Below are 15,304 nucleotides of genomic sequence, written 5' to 3' on the forward strand. Positions count from 1 at the left end.
ACAGGTTACACACACTGGCATGAACACACAGGTTACACACACTGGCATGCACACACAGGTTACACACACTGGCATGAACACAGGTTACACACACTGGCATGAACACACAGGTTACACACACTGGCATGAACACACAGGTTACACACACTGGCATGAACACACAGGTTACACACACTGGCATGAACATACAGGTTACACACACTGGCATGAACACACAGGTTACACACACTGGCATGAACACACAGGTTACACACACTGGCATGAACACACAGGTTACACACACTGGCATGAACACACAGGTTACACACACTGGCATGAACACACAGGTTACACACACTGGCATGAACACACAGGTTACACACACTGGCATGCACACACAGGTTACACACACTGGCATGAACACACAGGTTACACACACTGGCATGAACACACAGGTTACACACACTGGCATGCACACACAGGTTACACACACTGGCATGAACACACAGGTTACACACACTGGCATGAACACACAGGTTACACACACTGGCATGAACACACAGGTTACACACACTGGCATGAACACACAGGTTACACACACTGGCATGAACACACAGGTTACACACACTGGCATGAACACACAGGTTACACACACTGGCATGAACACACAGGTTACACACACTGGCATGAACACACAGGTTACACACACTGGCATGAACACACAGGTTACACACACTGGCATGAACACACAGGTTACACACACTGGCATGAACACACAGGTTACACACACTGGCATGCACACACAGGTTACACACACACAGGTTACACACACACAGGTTACACACACTGACAAAGTTGACAGAGTATGACACTGCTACTTCAGTTCATAATGTACACACACATGCACGCTGACACACACACACACACGTGTATACACGCACACTCATGTATGCACCCTCGCAAGGTATGCACGCTTAGACACACGTACACAAATCCCCAGTTAAAATACTATTATGAAATCGTTTCAAATACTTCAGATTTGATTGAGCTTGCCTGGTTCAACGGAACCGATAGAACAGTCGCAATCCTGCAAACCCCGCCCATCTGGCACGAGGCAGGCTAAAACAAACCCCGCCCATCTGGCACGAGGCAGGCTAAAACAAACCCCGCCCATCTGGCACGAGGCAGGCTAAAACAAACTCCGCCCATCTGGCACGAGGCAGGCTAAAACAAACCCAGCCCATCTGGCACGAGGCAGGCTAAAACAAACCCCGCCCATCTGGCACGAGGCAGGCTAAAACAAACCCCGCCCATCTGGCACGAGGCAGGCTAAAACAAACCCCGCCCATCTGGCACTAGGCAAAGAAAACACAAAGTACTTGAAAGATTCCCTATAGTATTTGCACCCTGGTCTGATGCACACACAAACATAATCCATTCAAGAGAGTAGACAAGTATTCACAGAACAAAGAGACACACACCGACACCAAGACTCACTTAATACACACGTCATACTACGACTCCCATTCCAACACACAACAGACTATTTGGTCGAAAGTAAAGGCCGATACCTGTCTTCAGACACATCCTTGAAGACTGAGAGACGGAGATGAAGGAGATGAACATAGTTGTGTTCAATACTGGGTTCCCGATCTAGGCAGTTCGCGTGGAAATGGTGTTTCACATATTAAGAAACTAAATCAAACTAAAATCAGCATGTCCGTTTATAGTAAATGAGATAAACAAACACATGAGCGTATATATTTGATAGCAATAATAATTATTTCAAAAGAATATACATCTTATATTGAGATAATATAACCCCCCTCCTTCTGATCTGCACAGGGCCTGCTGACGCGCACCAGAGCCTTCCATACTGCAGCTAAAGAATCCCCCTACATAACTGGACAAAGCCCTGTTTTCTCTTCTGAACTGGTCTCTATGTCCCCCAACATCTTGGCTACGTCATACTACACCAACATACAGCGCTTCACCGTGTGGAGACGCTCTGACACTCATCATCAAGGCCCTTCATAGGTTCAGCCATCCCGTTCAGAAACACTGACAAGCTCCCACCAAGTCATCCTAAAGCAGGACAACAGCTCACATCTGGAAATACCTGTAGAAATATCCATGGAATATTTGGTTTCATCGAGAAGCTTAAAAAAGAAACCTGCATTTTGCAATCAATGCCCAGCTAAACATCTGAAAGCAGAACTCATGAAACAAGGATATAACGTCGAACGAAGCCGTGAGATGAGATGTTTGCTCGTGATATAAACATTGTTTCGTGGACCTGACAGATCAGAGACAAGGAAGCGTGTATGTTTATGCCTCATACTGTGTGGATGGATTCCAATTGTAATGGACAGGTATAGACTTGAAAGGCAACATTACGCTTCAATAACAGTACACATGCCATTGTGCTGTGGCATCTAAAAACCCTCTGTCTGGTTGAAATGCTCTGACCAGCGTGGCCCAGTATGAAACCAGTGACGACATTAGACGCTAACAGAATGAGCCAGGAGGGAGACGACGGAGGAGGGGTGTGGGATGCTGCAGACAGTGTGGCCCAGCGCCCCCACCTCAGCCCTGGGGTAAGTGGGATGAACAGGGTGCCTCTGTGCTTCGGCAGTCTGCTGTGGGGGTTCTGGAGGAGAAGTGTGGGGGGGTGAACCCTCCCCGTCCTGCAGTTGTGCTCTATGTCCAGCAGGGGGTGGTGTAGTCGGCCTGGTCAGACCACTGGGTCAGACCGCGTGGGTGATGATAATGTCACTGTGAGGCCCACTGGGTACAGGGGTGATGCCATTCAGGAGACGCTGAGGGATAAGGAAGGGAGGAAGGGCGGGACAGAGAAGAGAGGGGTAGGAGGGGACACCAGAGTTATTTCATCTAAGCCACTGTCATTGAGGGTTGGGTTCACCTTGTAACACTAGAAGTTTTCGTGTGGAATCTTCCAAACAACATGCAAATTGGCACGTTGGCTGTTAGCCTATCCAGCACAGTGTCAAAGCTATCGAGCGAGACCCTCCTTTCCTCGGATTGGTTATTGCACAGTCGCTCCACTCATAAGGACTTTCCCACATCTGCTTCCATTGAAAGTGACACAATTTCTGGTAGTCTGAGCGCAAGAAGTGGTGCCTGGTAAAACTGTGGCGTAACCCGACAGATCGTTGTTATTGAGCGCTGTCACACAGACTTCATGTCATCCTGACCTCGCTCTGATCTGTCTGTCTACACTCACTGGCCGCAGCGGCAGGTTAGGCATACAACGCTCACACACGTAACACACACACACACACACACATTAACACAGATGTACGACCAGAACACACACGTAACACACACACACACACTAACACAGATGTACGACCAGAACACACACGTAACACACACACACACACACACACACACACACACACACACACACACACACACACACACACACACACACACACACACACACACACACACACACACACACACACACACACACACACACACACACACACACACACACACACACACAGATGTACGACCAGAACACACACGTAACACACACACACACACACACACGTAACACACACACAGCCCTCTGCTGACACTGTCTTTCAGTCCCATTGTGCGGTGAGGCACTGGGACAAACACTGGGCTTATTGGATGACAGGTTCATCAAAGGCAGGGAGAGGAGGGAGGGAGGCGCTGTGTGTACAAGGCTGTTTGATGTTGGTCTGGCTTCTCAAACAAGGAGCTGTTTTCTGGCTTGGCAACGTGACAGTGTGCAGGTGCTGCGGTGTCTGTCGCTTGTCTATGTTAGCGTGTGTGTGTTTGTGTGTGTTTTGTGTGTGTTTTGTGCTTGCACGCGCGAGTGTCTGAACCGTAAGTTCTGGAAGCCGTGGTGGCTTGTATTCCTACTCTCTGCATCTCTCCCTTTGATTGTGTTCTCTGTTAGTAGGACGGAAGGGGGACTGGAGGGGGACGGAAGGGGGACTGGAGGGGGACGGAAGGGGGACTGGAGGGGGAGAGGCCCTCCCCATGCCCTCTGGAGGCTCTTACCTGTTTAAAGGTCCCTTTGGCAGTGAGCAGGTGGTACACCATGTAGGCTGGTACACAGATGAAGGAGGACACCCCGATGCAGTAGCCCAGAACTGTGGTCCAGGGTGGGTAGATGTAGTCAAACAACTTGACCTCCGGGGGGAACGCCAGGAAACTGACAATGATGAACTGAGGAGAGATGAGACATAGATGTGGTTGTGTTTCGAATAGGAATATAGTGCCGGTGTTTGTGTGTCTGTGTGTGAGGGTGGGGGAGGCTCACCAGTAGGAAGATGGGGCAGATGGCTACCCAGCACACCCTCCAGAATAGTCCAGGGGAGAAGCCCAGCATCATATTGACATCAGCGCAGAAACGACTGGTGCCTGACACAGACACACGATGAAACACATACACTCACACACACTTTAGTCTCAATATGGAATAGAAATCAATCAATCAATCCATCCAGTGTCTTCATTGTCCCAAACTAGAAATGTCTAGTGCAGACAGTCTAGTGCAGACAGTCTAGTGCAGACAGGCTAGGGCAGACAGGCTAGGGCAGACAGGCTAGGGCAGACAGTCTAGTGCAGACAGTCTAGGGCAGACAGGCTACAAACCAATCACAAACACACATCCCTTAAATCAACAACAAACAAAAAAAGCTGAATCCAAAGAATGTCAGACTATATGAGCCTTGTCAACAATATCATTGTCAGCCGTTTACCGTAGAACCAGGAAACAGCGATGACTTCTAGGAAGACCACGGTGATGACAGCAGGTCCTGTGGCGTACTCCTCAAACAGTTTCACCACAAACGCACCTCCCTAAAACAGATGTCCAGAGAAACGCATGGGTGTTGGGAAACGAGCCACAGAGACAAAAGAGACAAACGCTATAGAGACATTTATACAGTATATACTGCTGATGTTCCACCGGAGCTTATTTTCGACTTGTTTCCCGAGTGGGACCGAGGCTGCGTGGGAGTGGGACCGAGGCTTGGTGGGAATGGGACTGAGGCTGCTTGGGAGTGTGACCGAGGCTGCTTGGGAGTGTGACCGAGGCTGGGTGGGAGTGGGACCGAGGCTGGGTGGGAGTGGAAACAAGGCTGGGTGGGAGTGGGACCGAGGCTGCATGAGAGTGGGACCGAGGCTGCTTGGGAGTGGGAACAAGGCTGGGTGGGAGTGGGACCGAGGCTGGGTGAGCGTGGGACTGAGGCTGGGTGGGAGTGGGACTGAGGCTGGGTGGGAATGGGACTGAGGCTGGGTGGGAGTGGGACTGAGGCTGGGTGGGAGTGGGACCGAGGCTGGGTGGGAGTGGGAGTGGGACCGAGGCTGTGTGGGAGTGGGACCGAGGCTGAAGGGAGGTAGGACCGAGGCCACGTGGGAGTGGGACAGAGGCCGAGTGGGACAGAGGCCGAGTGGGACAGAGGCCGCGTGGGAGTGGGACCAAAGCCGAGTGGGACCGAGGCCGAGTGGGAGTGGGTTCGAGGCCAGGTGGTAGTGGGACCGAGGCTGCGTGGGAGTGGGACCGAGGCCGAGTGGGAGTAGGACCGAGGCCACATGGAGTGGGACAGAGGCAGAGTGGGACAGAAACCAAGTGGGACAGAGACTGCGTGGGAGTGGGAACAAGGCCAAGTGGGAGTGGGTTCGAGGCCAGGTGGGAGTGGGACCGAGGCTGCGTGGGGCTGCATGGGAGCGGGACTGAGGCTGCGTGGGAGTGGGCTCGAGGCTCCATGGGAGTGGGACAGAGGCTGCGTGGGAGTGGGACCGAGGCTGGGTGGGAGTGGGACTGATGCGGGTGGGAGTCGGACCGAGACTGGGTGGGAGTGGGAGCGAGGCTGAGTAGGAGAGGGGCCGAGGCTGCGTGGAGTGGGACCGAGGCTGCGTGGAGTGGGACAGAGATGATTGGGAGAGGGACCGAGGATGCGTGGGAGTGGGACCAAGGCTGGGTGGGAGTGGGACCGAGGCTCCGTGGGAGTTGGACCGAGGCTTGGTGGGAGAGGGACTGAGGCCGAGTGGCAGTGGGACCGGGGCCGAGTGGGAGTGGGACCGATGCCGCGTGGGAGTGGGACCGAGGCTCCGTGGGAGTTGGACCGAGGCTTGGTGAGAGAGGGACCGAGGCAGAGTGGCAGTGGGACCGGGGCCGAGTGGGAGTGGGACCGAGACCGCGTGGGAGTGGGACCGAGGCCGCGTGGGAGTGGGACCGAGGCCGCGTGGGAGTGGGACCGAGGCCGTGTGGGAGTGGGACCGATGCCGCCTGGGAGTGGGACCGAGGCCGCGTGGGAGTGGGACCGAGGCCGCGTGGGAGTGGGACCGAGGCCGCGTGGGAGTGGGACCGAGGCCGCGTGGGAGTGGGACCGATGCCGCGTGGGAGTGGGACCGAGGCCGCGTGGGAGTGGGACCGAGGCCGCGTGGGAGTGGGACCGAGGCCGCGTGGGAGTGGGACCGAGGCCGCATTGGAGTGGGACCGAGAGCGCGTGAGAGTGGGTCCGAGGCCAGGTTGGAGTGGGACAGAGGCTGAGTGGGAAAGGGACCGAGGTTGAGTGGGAGAGGGACCGATGTTGAGTGGGAGAGGGACCGAGGTTGAGTGGGAGAGGGACCGAGGCCGGTTGGGAGTGGGACCGAGGATGCGTGGTAGTGGGACCGAGGCTGAGTGTGAAAGGGACCGAGGTTGAGTGGGAGAAGGACCGAGGCTGAGTGGGAGAGGGACCAAGGCTGTGTGGGAGTGGGACCGAGGCTAGGTAGAGTGGAGACTCACGTAGGTGAGGGTGGAGAGCGCTCCCAGGTAGCAGACACACACCAGACCCAGGACAAACAACTCCCTCCTCCTAGACAACAATTGGGGGAACTCATCCAGCATGGCTGTGATCACCCCCTCCAGACCGGCAAACTACACAGGGAGACAAGATGGGAGAGACATTAAATTGAAATTTAATTGAGAGGGCAAACCCAGACAGAAAGACACAAACTGTCCCTTATGCATAACAATAAGTTCTGTTGACATACCCCCCCCCACCACCACCACCAACACTCAGAGCCTGGCTGAATACACACTCAACACACTCAATAAACTAGTACACATAATAGAAGTACATTTATGTAAGAAAGGAGAACTGATTAAAAACAGACTTTAATCGATTTGAAAACCAGTCTAATAATTCTGTGTGCATACTGTGTGTGTGTGCCGCTGACCGTGCTGTCCAGCCCCAGCATGATGATCATGAGGAAGAAGATGATGGCGAAGAAGGTGGCAGCGGGCATGTTGGCGATGGCTTCAGCATAGATGATGAACAGCAGACTGGGACCTGGCAGAAGACAGACAGTCAACACGTTAGGAAAGGGAACACACACACACACACACACACACACACACACACACACACACACACACACACACACACACACACACACACACACACACACACACACACACACACACACACACACACACACACACACACACACACACACACACACACACACACACACACACACACACATGGTGGAAATGTGGCATCTTAACGGTACTCTTTCATGTTTGAAACTACTTAAGGCATCGTAATTATTTCCATACGGGTCCCTGAGGATGTTATATATTGTGTTGGGCCTTGATCAAAAAGGAATAGTGAGCACTTAGTCCTGTCTTGATGGAGGCGAGAGTAACTCGACCCCTAGCAGATCATATTTTTTTTATGTCCTCTCTTTGAACTCTCTTTCTTACCTTAGGACTCTCCACGGTCTGGTCGGTACTCACTTGCCAGATGTCTGACCTCAGATAACCTCTGAACTATCTGGGCTTGTGTTCCCAAAGCGTCTCAGAGTAGGAGTGCTGGATCTAGGATCTGGTCACCCACTCCTACTTTCTAGCAAAGAGCAATTTCTCAAGTAAGAATTTAGCAAGGACTGTCTGGGAGTGGTCTGAGTGGGGAGGGGAAAACTGAAAACGAGCTGTTATTGGTAGAGGTTTGGTGCTCTTTCTTATTGGTGATGTCACCATGGAAGGTCAAACCTCTATCCCAGCAGAACAGGCAGAAATTTCAGGAGCTCTTTTCAAACAGCTCCTACACTAAAAGGGCATTATCATCCTTTTCACTATTTCACAGTATTATACCAACCTCATAATGTGGAAATATATATAAAAACACAGCAAAATCATGTTTTTGACTGCACTGGGCCTTTAACCAGAAGGGGGTTATGGTTCCCATTTGGGAACTACCCCTCCCACGTTCAGCTGGAACGGTGGCGCATGGAATGCAAAAATATTCTTAGAAATATTTAACCTCCACACATTAACAAGTCCAATAGCTCAAATGAAAGATAAACACCTTGTTCATCTACCCAGCGAGTCAGATTTCTATAATGTTTTACGGCGAAAACATAGCACATATTTATGTCAAACCACCACCGAAGACACAGCTCATTTGCATAGCCAAGTTGAACAAAATATGCAATCAACAAACGCAAGATTAAAAGAAAAATAATTCACTAACCTTTTGAAATCTTCATCGGATGACAGTAATATAACATGTTACACAGTACATTTATGTTTTTTTCAATAATATGCTATTTATATCCATAAATCTCTGTTTACAATGACGGCATGTTCAAAAAATGCTACTCAAATATCCGGAGAAATGATGATAGCAGACGTTATCTGACGGAGCTAACAAGCAATACACATCATAAACTTTAACTAAATATACATGTTCTACACATAGATAGAAAGATACACCTCTTCCTAATCCAACCGCTGTTACATTTATTTTTAACGTTACAGAATTTGTTCACTAGGCTATAATATGAGACGGCGCTCAGAAATTAGCATTATGGCTCCTCTATCTTGGAGTCCACAGAAACCCAAATTTACCACATAAATATTCCCTTACCTTTGATGTTCTTCCATCAGAAGACCTGGAAGGGGTTATACTTACCAAATACATCGTTTAGTTTTGATGTCTGTGTCTTCGAAATGCAGCCAAAATTCTAGTGGATGCGCACCAAAACTTCAAAATTACATATTATATGTCGACTAAACTGGTCAAACTAAGTGCAGAATCAAGCTAAAGCATGTTATAAACGTGGAAAACAATCCTTAGCACGAACAGAAACACCCACATCGTTTGGTCAATCCTGGAAGAAAGAGAGCTCTGGAGCGTCCGTGCGCATGAGAGTACCTATTTTTTCGCGTGACCCGGAGGTTTCAGCCCGCCAAAAGTCTCGTGGTCGCGCGATTCTCACAATGGCAAGTCCCATTGAAAGCAGACATCGCGTTGAAGACATACAAACTGTTCCCAGGTCTGTAACTGCTTGGGAAGGGTGGGGGCGATTACGTCAAAGTTGGGCCAACTTTTCTGATGACAAGAGAGAGTTTGGGAGAATGGCTGCCCTGAGAGTTCTGCTTTACATACAGACATAATTTGAACGGTTTTAGAAGCTTTAGGGTGTTTTCTATTCAATAATAATTTATTATATGCATATATTAGCAATTTTGGACAGATTCTTTTTCTGTTTACTATGGGCACGCAATTCCTCCAAAGGGGGCAGTAGTCAGCTGTATCCTTAAGATCATATTGAATAAGATTACAAGCGAAGGGAGAGGACACCTGATCCTAGATCAGCACTCCTTATAATAATATAATAATATAATAATAATAATAATATAATAATATAATAATATAATATATATGCCATTTAGCAGACGCTTTTATCCAAAGCGACTTACAGTCATGTGTGCATACATTCTACGTATGGGTGGTCCCGGGGATCGAACCCACTACCCTGGCGTTACAAGCGCCATGCTCTACCAACTGAGCTACAGAAGGACTGAGACTCTTATGAATATGGGCCCTGATGTCAAATAAATCAATCGTACAACAACTGCTACATATGAAAAGTCGATTTTCAATTTGGGATTTGATTGATTTACCAGCATCCTTGGCTACGGTCTCCACGCCTATTTTGCGCATCTCAGCCATGTAGCCGAGCACGGTAAAGATGACAAACCCAGAGAGGAAACTGGTCAGGCAGTTCACCGAGCTGGTCACCAACGCATCCCTGAGAGAGGGGGATAAAGGGATGGTGAGAGGGGAAGAGAAAAGGAGGGAGGTAGAGAGAAAGGGAGAAAGATAGAGACAGAATGATGGAGATAGGGGAAGAGAGAGGATGAACAACGAGTCACAGGCAACATAAATACATTTCACATGGCAGGTTCATAAACAGATTGTACTGTATCAAGAGAAATGGAGTCTGACTTGTAGCAGTTGTTGTGAAAGGGGTTGTAGCTGGCAAAGGCCAGGAGCACCCCAAAACCTGGCCCCAGAGAGAAGAAGATCTGAGCTGCAGCATCAATCCATACCTGTGAGAGAGAGGGGGAGAGAGAGAGGGAGAGAGAGAGGGGGGGAAATAGGTGGAGAGAGAGAGGAGAGAGGGAGGGAGAGAAAGAGAGAAAGAGAGAGGGAGAGTTAAAGGGAGGGGGAGAGGTAGAGAGGGGGTGGGGGGATAGAGGGGGAGAGAGAGAGGGGAGAGAGGGAGAGAGATGGAGAGAGAGAGGGGAGAGAGAGAGTGAGAGAGAAGGAAAGAGGGGAGAAGGAGAGAGAGAGCGGGGGGAGAGAGAGGGGTGAGAAGGAGATGGGGAGGGAGAAAAGGGAGAGGGGGGAGGGAGAGGGGGAGAGAGAGGGACAGTTAAAGGGAGGGGGAGAGAGAAGGAGAGAGAAAGAGAGCGGGAGAGAGGGGGAGAGGGGGGAGAGGGAGAGGGGTGAGAGGGGAGAGGAGGGGAGCGAGAGGGAGAGAGAGAGAAAAGGGAGAGAGGGAGGGAGAGAGGAGGGGAGTGAGAGGAAGAGATAGGGCGAGAGAGGGGGAGGAGAGTGGGAGAAAGAAAAGGGAGAGGGGGAGAGAGAAAGGGGGAGAGAGAGGGGGGGAGAGAGAGAGGGAGAGAGAGAGAGAGGGGAGAGGGAGAGGGAGGGGGAGAGGGAGAGGGAGGGGGAGAGGGAGAGGGAGGGGAGAGGGAGAGTGTGAGAGAGGGGGAGAGAGAGAGGGAGAGAGAGAGAGAGGGGAGAGTGTGAGAGAGGGGAGAGGGTGAGTGTGAGAGAGGGGGAGAGAGAGAGGGAGAGAGAGAGAGAGGGGAGAGGGAGGGGGAGAGGGAGAGTGTGAGAGAGGGGGAGAGGGAGAGTGTGAGAGACAAACTAGAGATTAGGAAGATATCAGGCAGAAAGATTCGGTGTCAGCATGTTGTATGATGACACAAGATTGGCTGGAAACCTACACCAATAGTTGGCTAACTCACTGTGGTGCTGAGTAGTTTCCCCCAATCAGGTTTGAGGTAGAAGACCACGCCCCTCCAGGCCCCGGGCAGAGTGGCCCCACGAACGAGCAGCACCAGCAAGACAAGGTAGGGGAAGGTGGCTGTCACCCACACCACCTGAGAGAGAAGGGTGGGGGAGAGAGGAGGGGGGGCGAGAGAGAGGGTGGGGGAGGGAGAGAGAGAGGGTGGGGGGAGGGAGAGAGGAGAGAGAGAGAGAGAGAGAGAGAGAGAGAGAGAGAGAGAGAGAGAGAGAGAGAGAGAGAGAGAGAGAGAGAGAGAGAGCAGGGTGGGGGAGAGAGAGGGGGAGAGAGAGAGAGAGGGTGGGGGAGGGAGAGAGAGAGGGGTGGGGGAGGGAGAGAGAGAGGGTGGGGAAGAGAGAGAGGGTAGTGGGGGACAGAGAGGGGGGAGAGAGAGAGAGATGCGTGGGGAGAGAGAAAGAGAGGGAAAGAGAGATGGGCACGTATGAATAAAAGACATCAGTGAGAAACAGATTTCACTGTATTTACCGACTATCATCTACTGTTTGTCCATCCCTCTGCTCACCTTGCCAGAGGTCTTGACTCCCTTCCAGATGCTGAAGTAGACGATGGTGAAGATGAACAGGAGGCAGAGAGCCAGCTGCCAACTCACACTGCCTAGCTGGTGCAGACCTGGAGACAGGTGTACCTGCAGTACCTGACGCCTATACGGAACAGAGAGGGATGAGCAAAATGGATGAGGAGAGGAGGGTAAAGAGAGAGGGGGATGAGGCGAGGAGAGGGATGAGAGGTTAAAGAGGGATCAGGGGAGAGGGATGAGGAGAGGGAGGGGTGAGAGAGAGGGATGGGGAGAGGGGGGGTCCAATCAGGGAGAGGAGAGGGATTGTCAGGAAGAGAGAAATCAGCGAGAAGAGAAAGATGCGCGGGGAAAGAAGGTTGAGAAGAGGGGATGGAGAGATGGGGAGAGGGGGAGAGGGGGAGATGGGGAGAGGGGGAGAGGGGGAGAAAGAAGGTTGAGAAGAGGGGATGGAGAGATGGGGAGATGGGGAGAGGGGGAGATGGGGAGAAAGAAGGTTGAGAAGAGGGGATGGAGAGATGGGGAGATGGGGAGAGGGGGAGATGGGGAGAAAGAAGGTTGAGAAGAGGGGATTGAGAGATGGGGAGATGGGGAGGGGGAGATGGGGAGAGGGGAGAGGGGGGGAAAGAAGGTTGAGAAGAGGGGATGGAGAGATGGGGAGAGGGGGAGATGGGGAGAGGGGGAGATGGAGAGAGGGGGAGATGGGGGAGAGGGGGAGATGGGGAGATGGGGAGAGGGGGAGAGGGGGAAAGAAGGTTGAGAAGAGGGGATGGAGAGATGGGGAGAGGGGGAGATGGGGAGAAAGAAGGTTGAGAAGAGGGGATGGAGAGATGGGGAGATGGGGAGAAAGAAGGTTGAGAAGAGGGGATGGAGAGATGGGGAGATGGGGAGATGGGGAGAAAGAAGGTTGAGAAGAGGGGATGGAGAGATGGGGAGATGGGGAGATGGGGAGAAAGAAGGTTGAGAAGAGGGGATTGAGAGATGGGGAGAGGGGAGAGGGGGAGAGGGGGGAAAGAAGGTTGAGAAGAGTGGATGGAGAGATGGGGAGAGGGGGAGATGGAGAGATGGGGAGATGGGGGAGAGGGGGAGATGGGGAGATGGGGAGAGGGGGAGAGGGGGAAAGAAGGTTGAGAAGAGGGGATGGAGAGATGGGGAGAGGGGGAGATGGGGAGAGGGGGAGATGGAGAGATGGGGAGATGGGGAGATGGGGAGAGGGGAGAGGGGAGATGGGGAGATGGGGAGATGGGGGAAAGAAGGTTGAGAAGAGGGATAGAGAGATGGGGAGAGGGGGAGATGGGGAGAGGGGGAAAGAAGGTTGAGAAGAGGGGATGGAGAGATGGGGATATGGGGAGAGGGGGAGATGGGGAGAGGGGGAGAGGGGGAAAGAAGGTTGAGAAGAGGGGATGGAGAGATGAGGAGAGGGAAGATGGGGGAGGGGGAGAGGGGGAGATGGGGAGGGGGAGGGGGAGAGGGGGAGATGGGGAGAGGGGGAGATGGGGAGATGAGGGAAAGAAGATTGAGAAGAGGGGGAGATGGGGAGAGGGGAGATGAGGGAAAGAAGGTTGAGAAGAGGGGGAGATGGGGAGAGAAGGTTGAGAAGAGGAGGAGATGGGGAGAGGGGGAGAGGGGGAGAGGGGGAGATGAGGGAAAGAAGGTTGAGAAGAGGGAAAGAAGGTTGAGAAGAGGGGGAGATGGGGAAAGGAGGAGATGAGGGAAAGAAGGTTGAGAAGAGGGGGAGATGGGGGAAAGAAGGTTGAGAAGAGGGGGAGATGAGGGAAAGAAGGTTGAGAAGAGGGGGAGATGAGGGAAAGAAGGTTGAGAAGAGGGGGAGATGGGGAGAGGGGGAGATGAGGGAAAGAAAGTTGAGAAGAGGGGGATGGGGGAAAGAAGGTTGAGAAGAGGGGAGATGAGGGAAAGAAGGTTGAGAAGAGGGGGAGATGAGGGAAAGAAGGTTGAGAAGAGGGGGAGATGGGGGAAAGAAGGTTGAGAAGAGGGGAGATGGGTAGATGAGGGAAAGAAGGTTGAGAAGGGGGGATGAGGGAAAGAAGGTTGAGAAGAGGGGGGATGAGGGAAAGAAGGTTGAGAAGAGGGGGAGATGAGGGAAAGAAGGTTGAGAAGAGAGGGATGAGACAGAATAACAGAGAAAGGAGCCATTTACATGGAAATGATCAAGTGAGAAAAGGAAAAGCCCTCGTACATCTGAGGTTGGCAGGCTGCTCGTAGCAGGTACGTACAGTATGAACATCATTTGATGGCATTCTGAAAGCGTAATTAGCTTCGGTACGCTAAATAAACACACTGTGCAAGTTTTTATGTGATTTCCAGGGTCATAAAGGAAGGACGTGAAGGGAGTAGGCAAGAGATGGAGTAGGCAAGAGATGGAGTAGGCAAGAGATGGAGAAGGGAGTAGGCAAGAGATGAAGTAGGCAAGAGATGGAGTAGGCAAGAGATGGAGTAGGCAAGAGATGGAGTAGGCAAGAGATGAAGTAGGCAAGAGATGAAGTAGGCAAGAGATGAAGTAGGCAAGAGATGGAGTAGGCAAGAGATGGAGTAGGCAAGAGATGGAGTAGGCAAGAGATGGAGTAGGCAAGAGATGGAGTAGGCAAGAGATGAAGTAGGCAAGAGATGAAGTAGGCAAGAGATTGAATTAGGCAAGAGATGGAGTAGGCAAGAGATGGAGTAGGGAGTAGGCAAGAGATGGAGTAGGCAAGAGATGGAGTAGGGAGTAGGCAAGAGATGGAGTAGGCAAGAGATGGAGTAGGCAAGAGATGAAGAAGGGAGTAGGCAAGAGATGGATCAAATGAAAACGACAAGGCTACAAACTGAACAAACATGTTGTAGATGCGTGATGCTGATCCAACTGACGTGCCTCGTTTAAATAAAGGTTACATTAACTAAATAAAACAACTGAAGAAGGGTATAAGTTAACTTGGCTAAAAGAACTCTCGGTCTCTCTCAAAAAGGCTGTGGAACAAGTCACACACACACACACACACACACACACACACACACACACACACACACACACACACACACACACACACACACACACACACACACACACACACACACACACACACACACACACACACACACACACACACACACACACACACACACACACACACACACACACACACACACACACGGGTTTTGACATACAATTCTTTCAACTTACATGTTGGACAGGAGCTGTAGGAGGACGGGCTCACTGTAATGGCTGGAATGGAACGGTATCAAACACATTAAACATATGGAAACCACATTTGACTCTGTTCCATTCCAATGAGCCCGTCCTCCTATAGCTCCTCCCACCAGCCTCCATTCTTCCTGCTAGGCCACCATGTCTCGTTCAATGACTGATTTCAACTGTGCTGTATCAGCTCTGTTAAAAGTAGTGATTAAGTCGGGAGTCCCATAGGGCGGCGCACAATT

At 51.6% G+C, this 15,304-nt stretch overlaps 1 protein-coding gene across 2 annotated transcripts in view; it reads right to left on the minus strand.

Moving 5' to 3' along the window:
- Positions 1 to 699: 699 nt before the first annotated feature.
- Positions 700 to 15,304, minus strand: part of LOC123992966 (sodium-dependent serotonin transporter-like) — a 44,169-nt gene continuing 29,564 nt past the window's right edge. For both annotated transcript variants that reach the window (XM_046294648.1, XM_046294647.1), the window contains exons 5-14: positions 11,858 to 11,996; positions 11,297 to 11,431; positions 10,266 to 10,369; positions 9,941 to 10,068; positions 7,207 to 7,319; positions 6,773 to 6,904; positions 4,740 to 4,839; positions 4,298 to 4,398; positions 4,036 to 4,203; positions 700 to 2,798 (exon numbers count right to left, since the gene is read on the minus strand). In XM_046294648.1, coding sequence (XP_046150604.1) covers positions 2,727 to 2,798; positions 4,036 to 4,203; positions 4,298 to 4,398; positions 4,740 to 4,839; positions 6,773 to 6,904; positions 7,207 to 7,319; positions 9,941 to 10,068; positions 10,266 to 10,369; positions 11,297 to 11,431; positions 11,858 to 11,996 — 1,192 coding nt within the window. In that variant the 3' untranslated portion in view covers positions 700 to 2,726. The remainder of the gene's footprint in view (positions 2,799 to 4,035; positions 4,204 to 4,297; positions 4,399 to 4,739; positions 4,840 to 6,772; positions 6,905 to 7,206; positions 7,320 to 9,940; positions 10,069 to 10,265; positions 10,370 to 11,296; positions 11,432 to 11,857; positions 11,997 to 15,304) is intronic.

This window comes from Oncorhynchus gorbuscha, linkage group LG13, assembly GCF_021184085.1.
Source record: "Oncorhynchus gorbuscha isolate QuinsamMale2020 ecotype Even-year linkage group LG13, OgorEven_v1.0, whole genome shotgun sequence".
Lineage (NCBI taxonomy): Eukaryota > Metazoa > Chordata > Actinopteri > Salmoniformes > Salmonidae > Oncorhynchus > Oncorhynchus gorbuscha.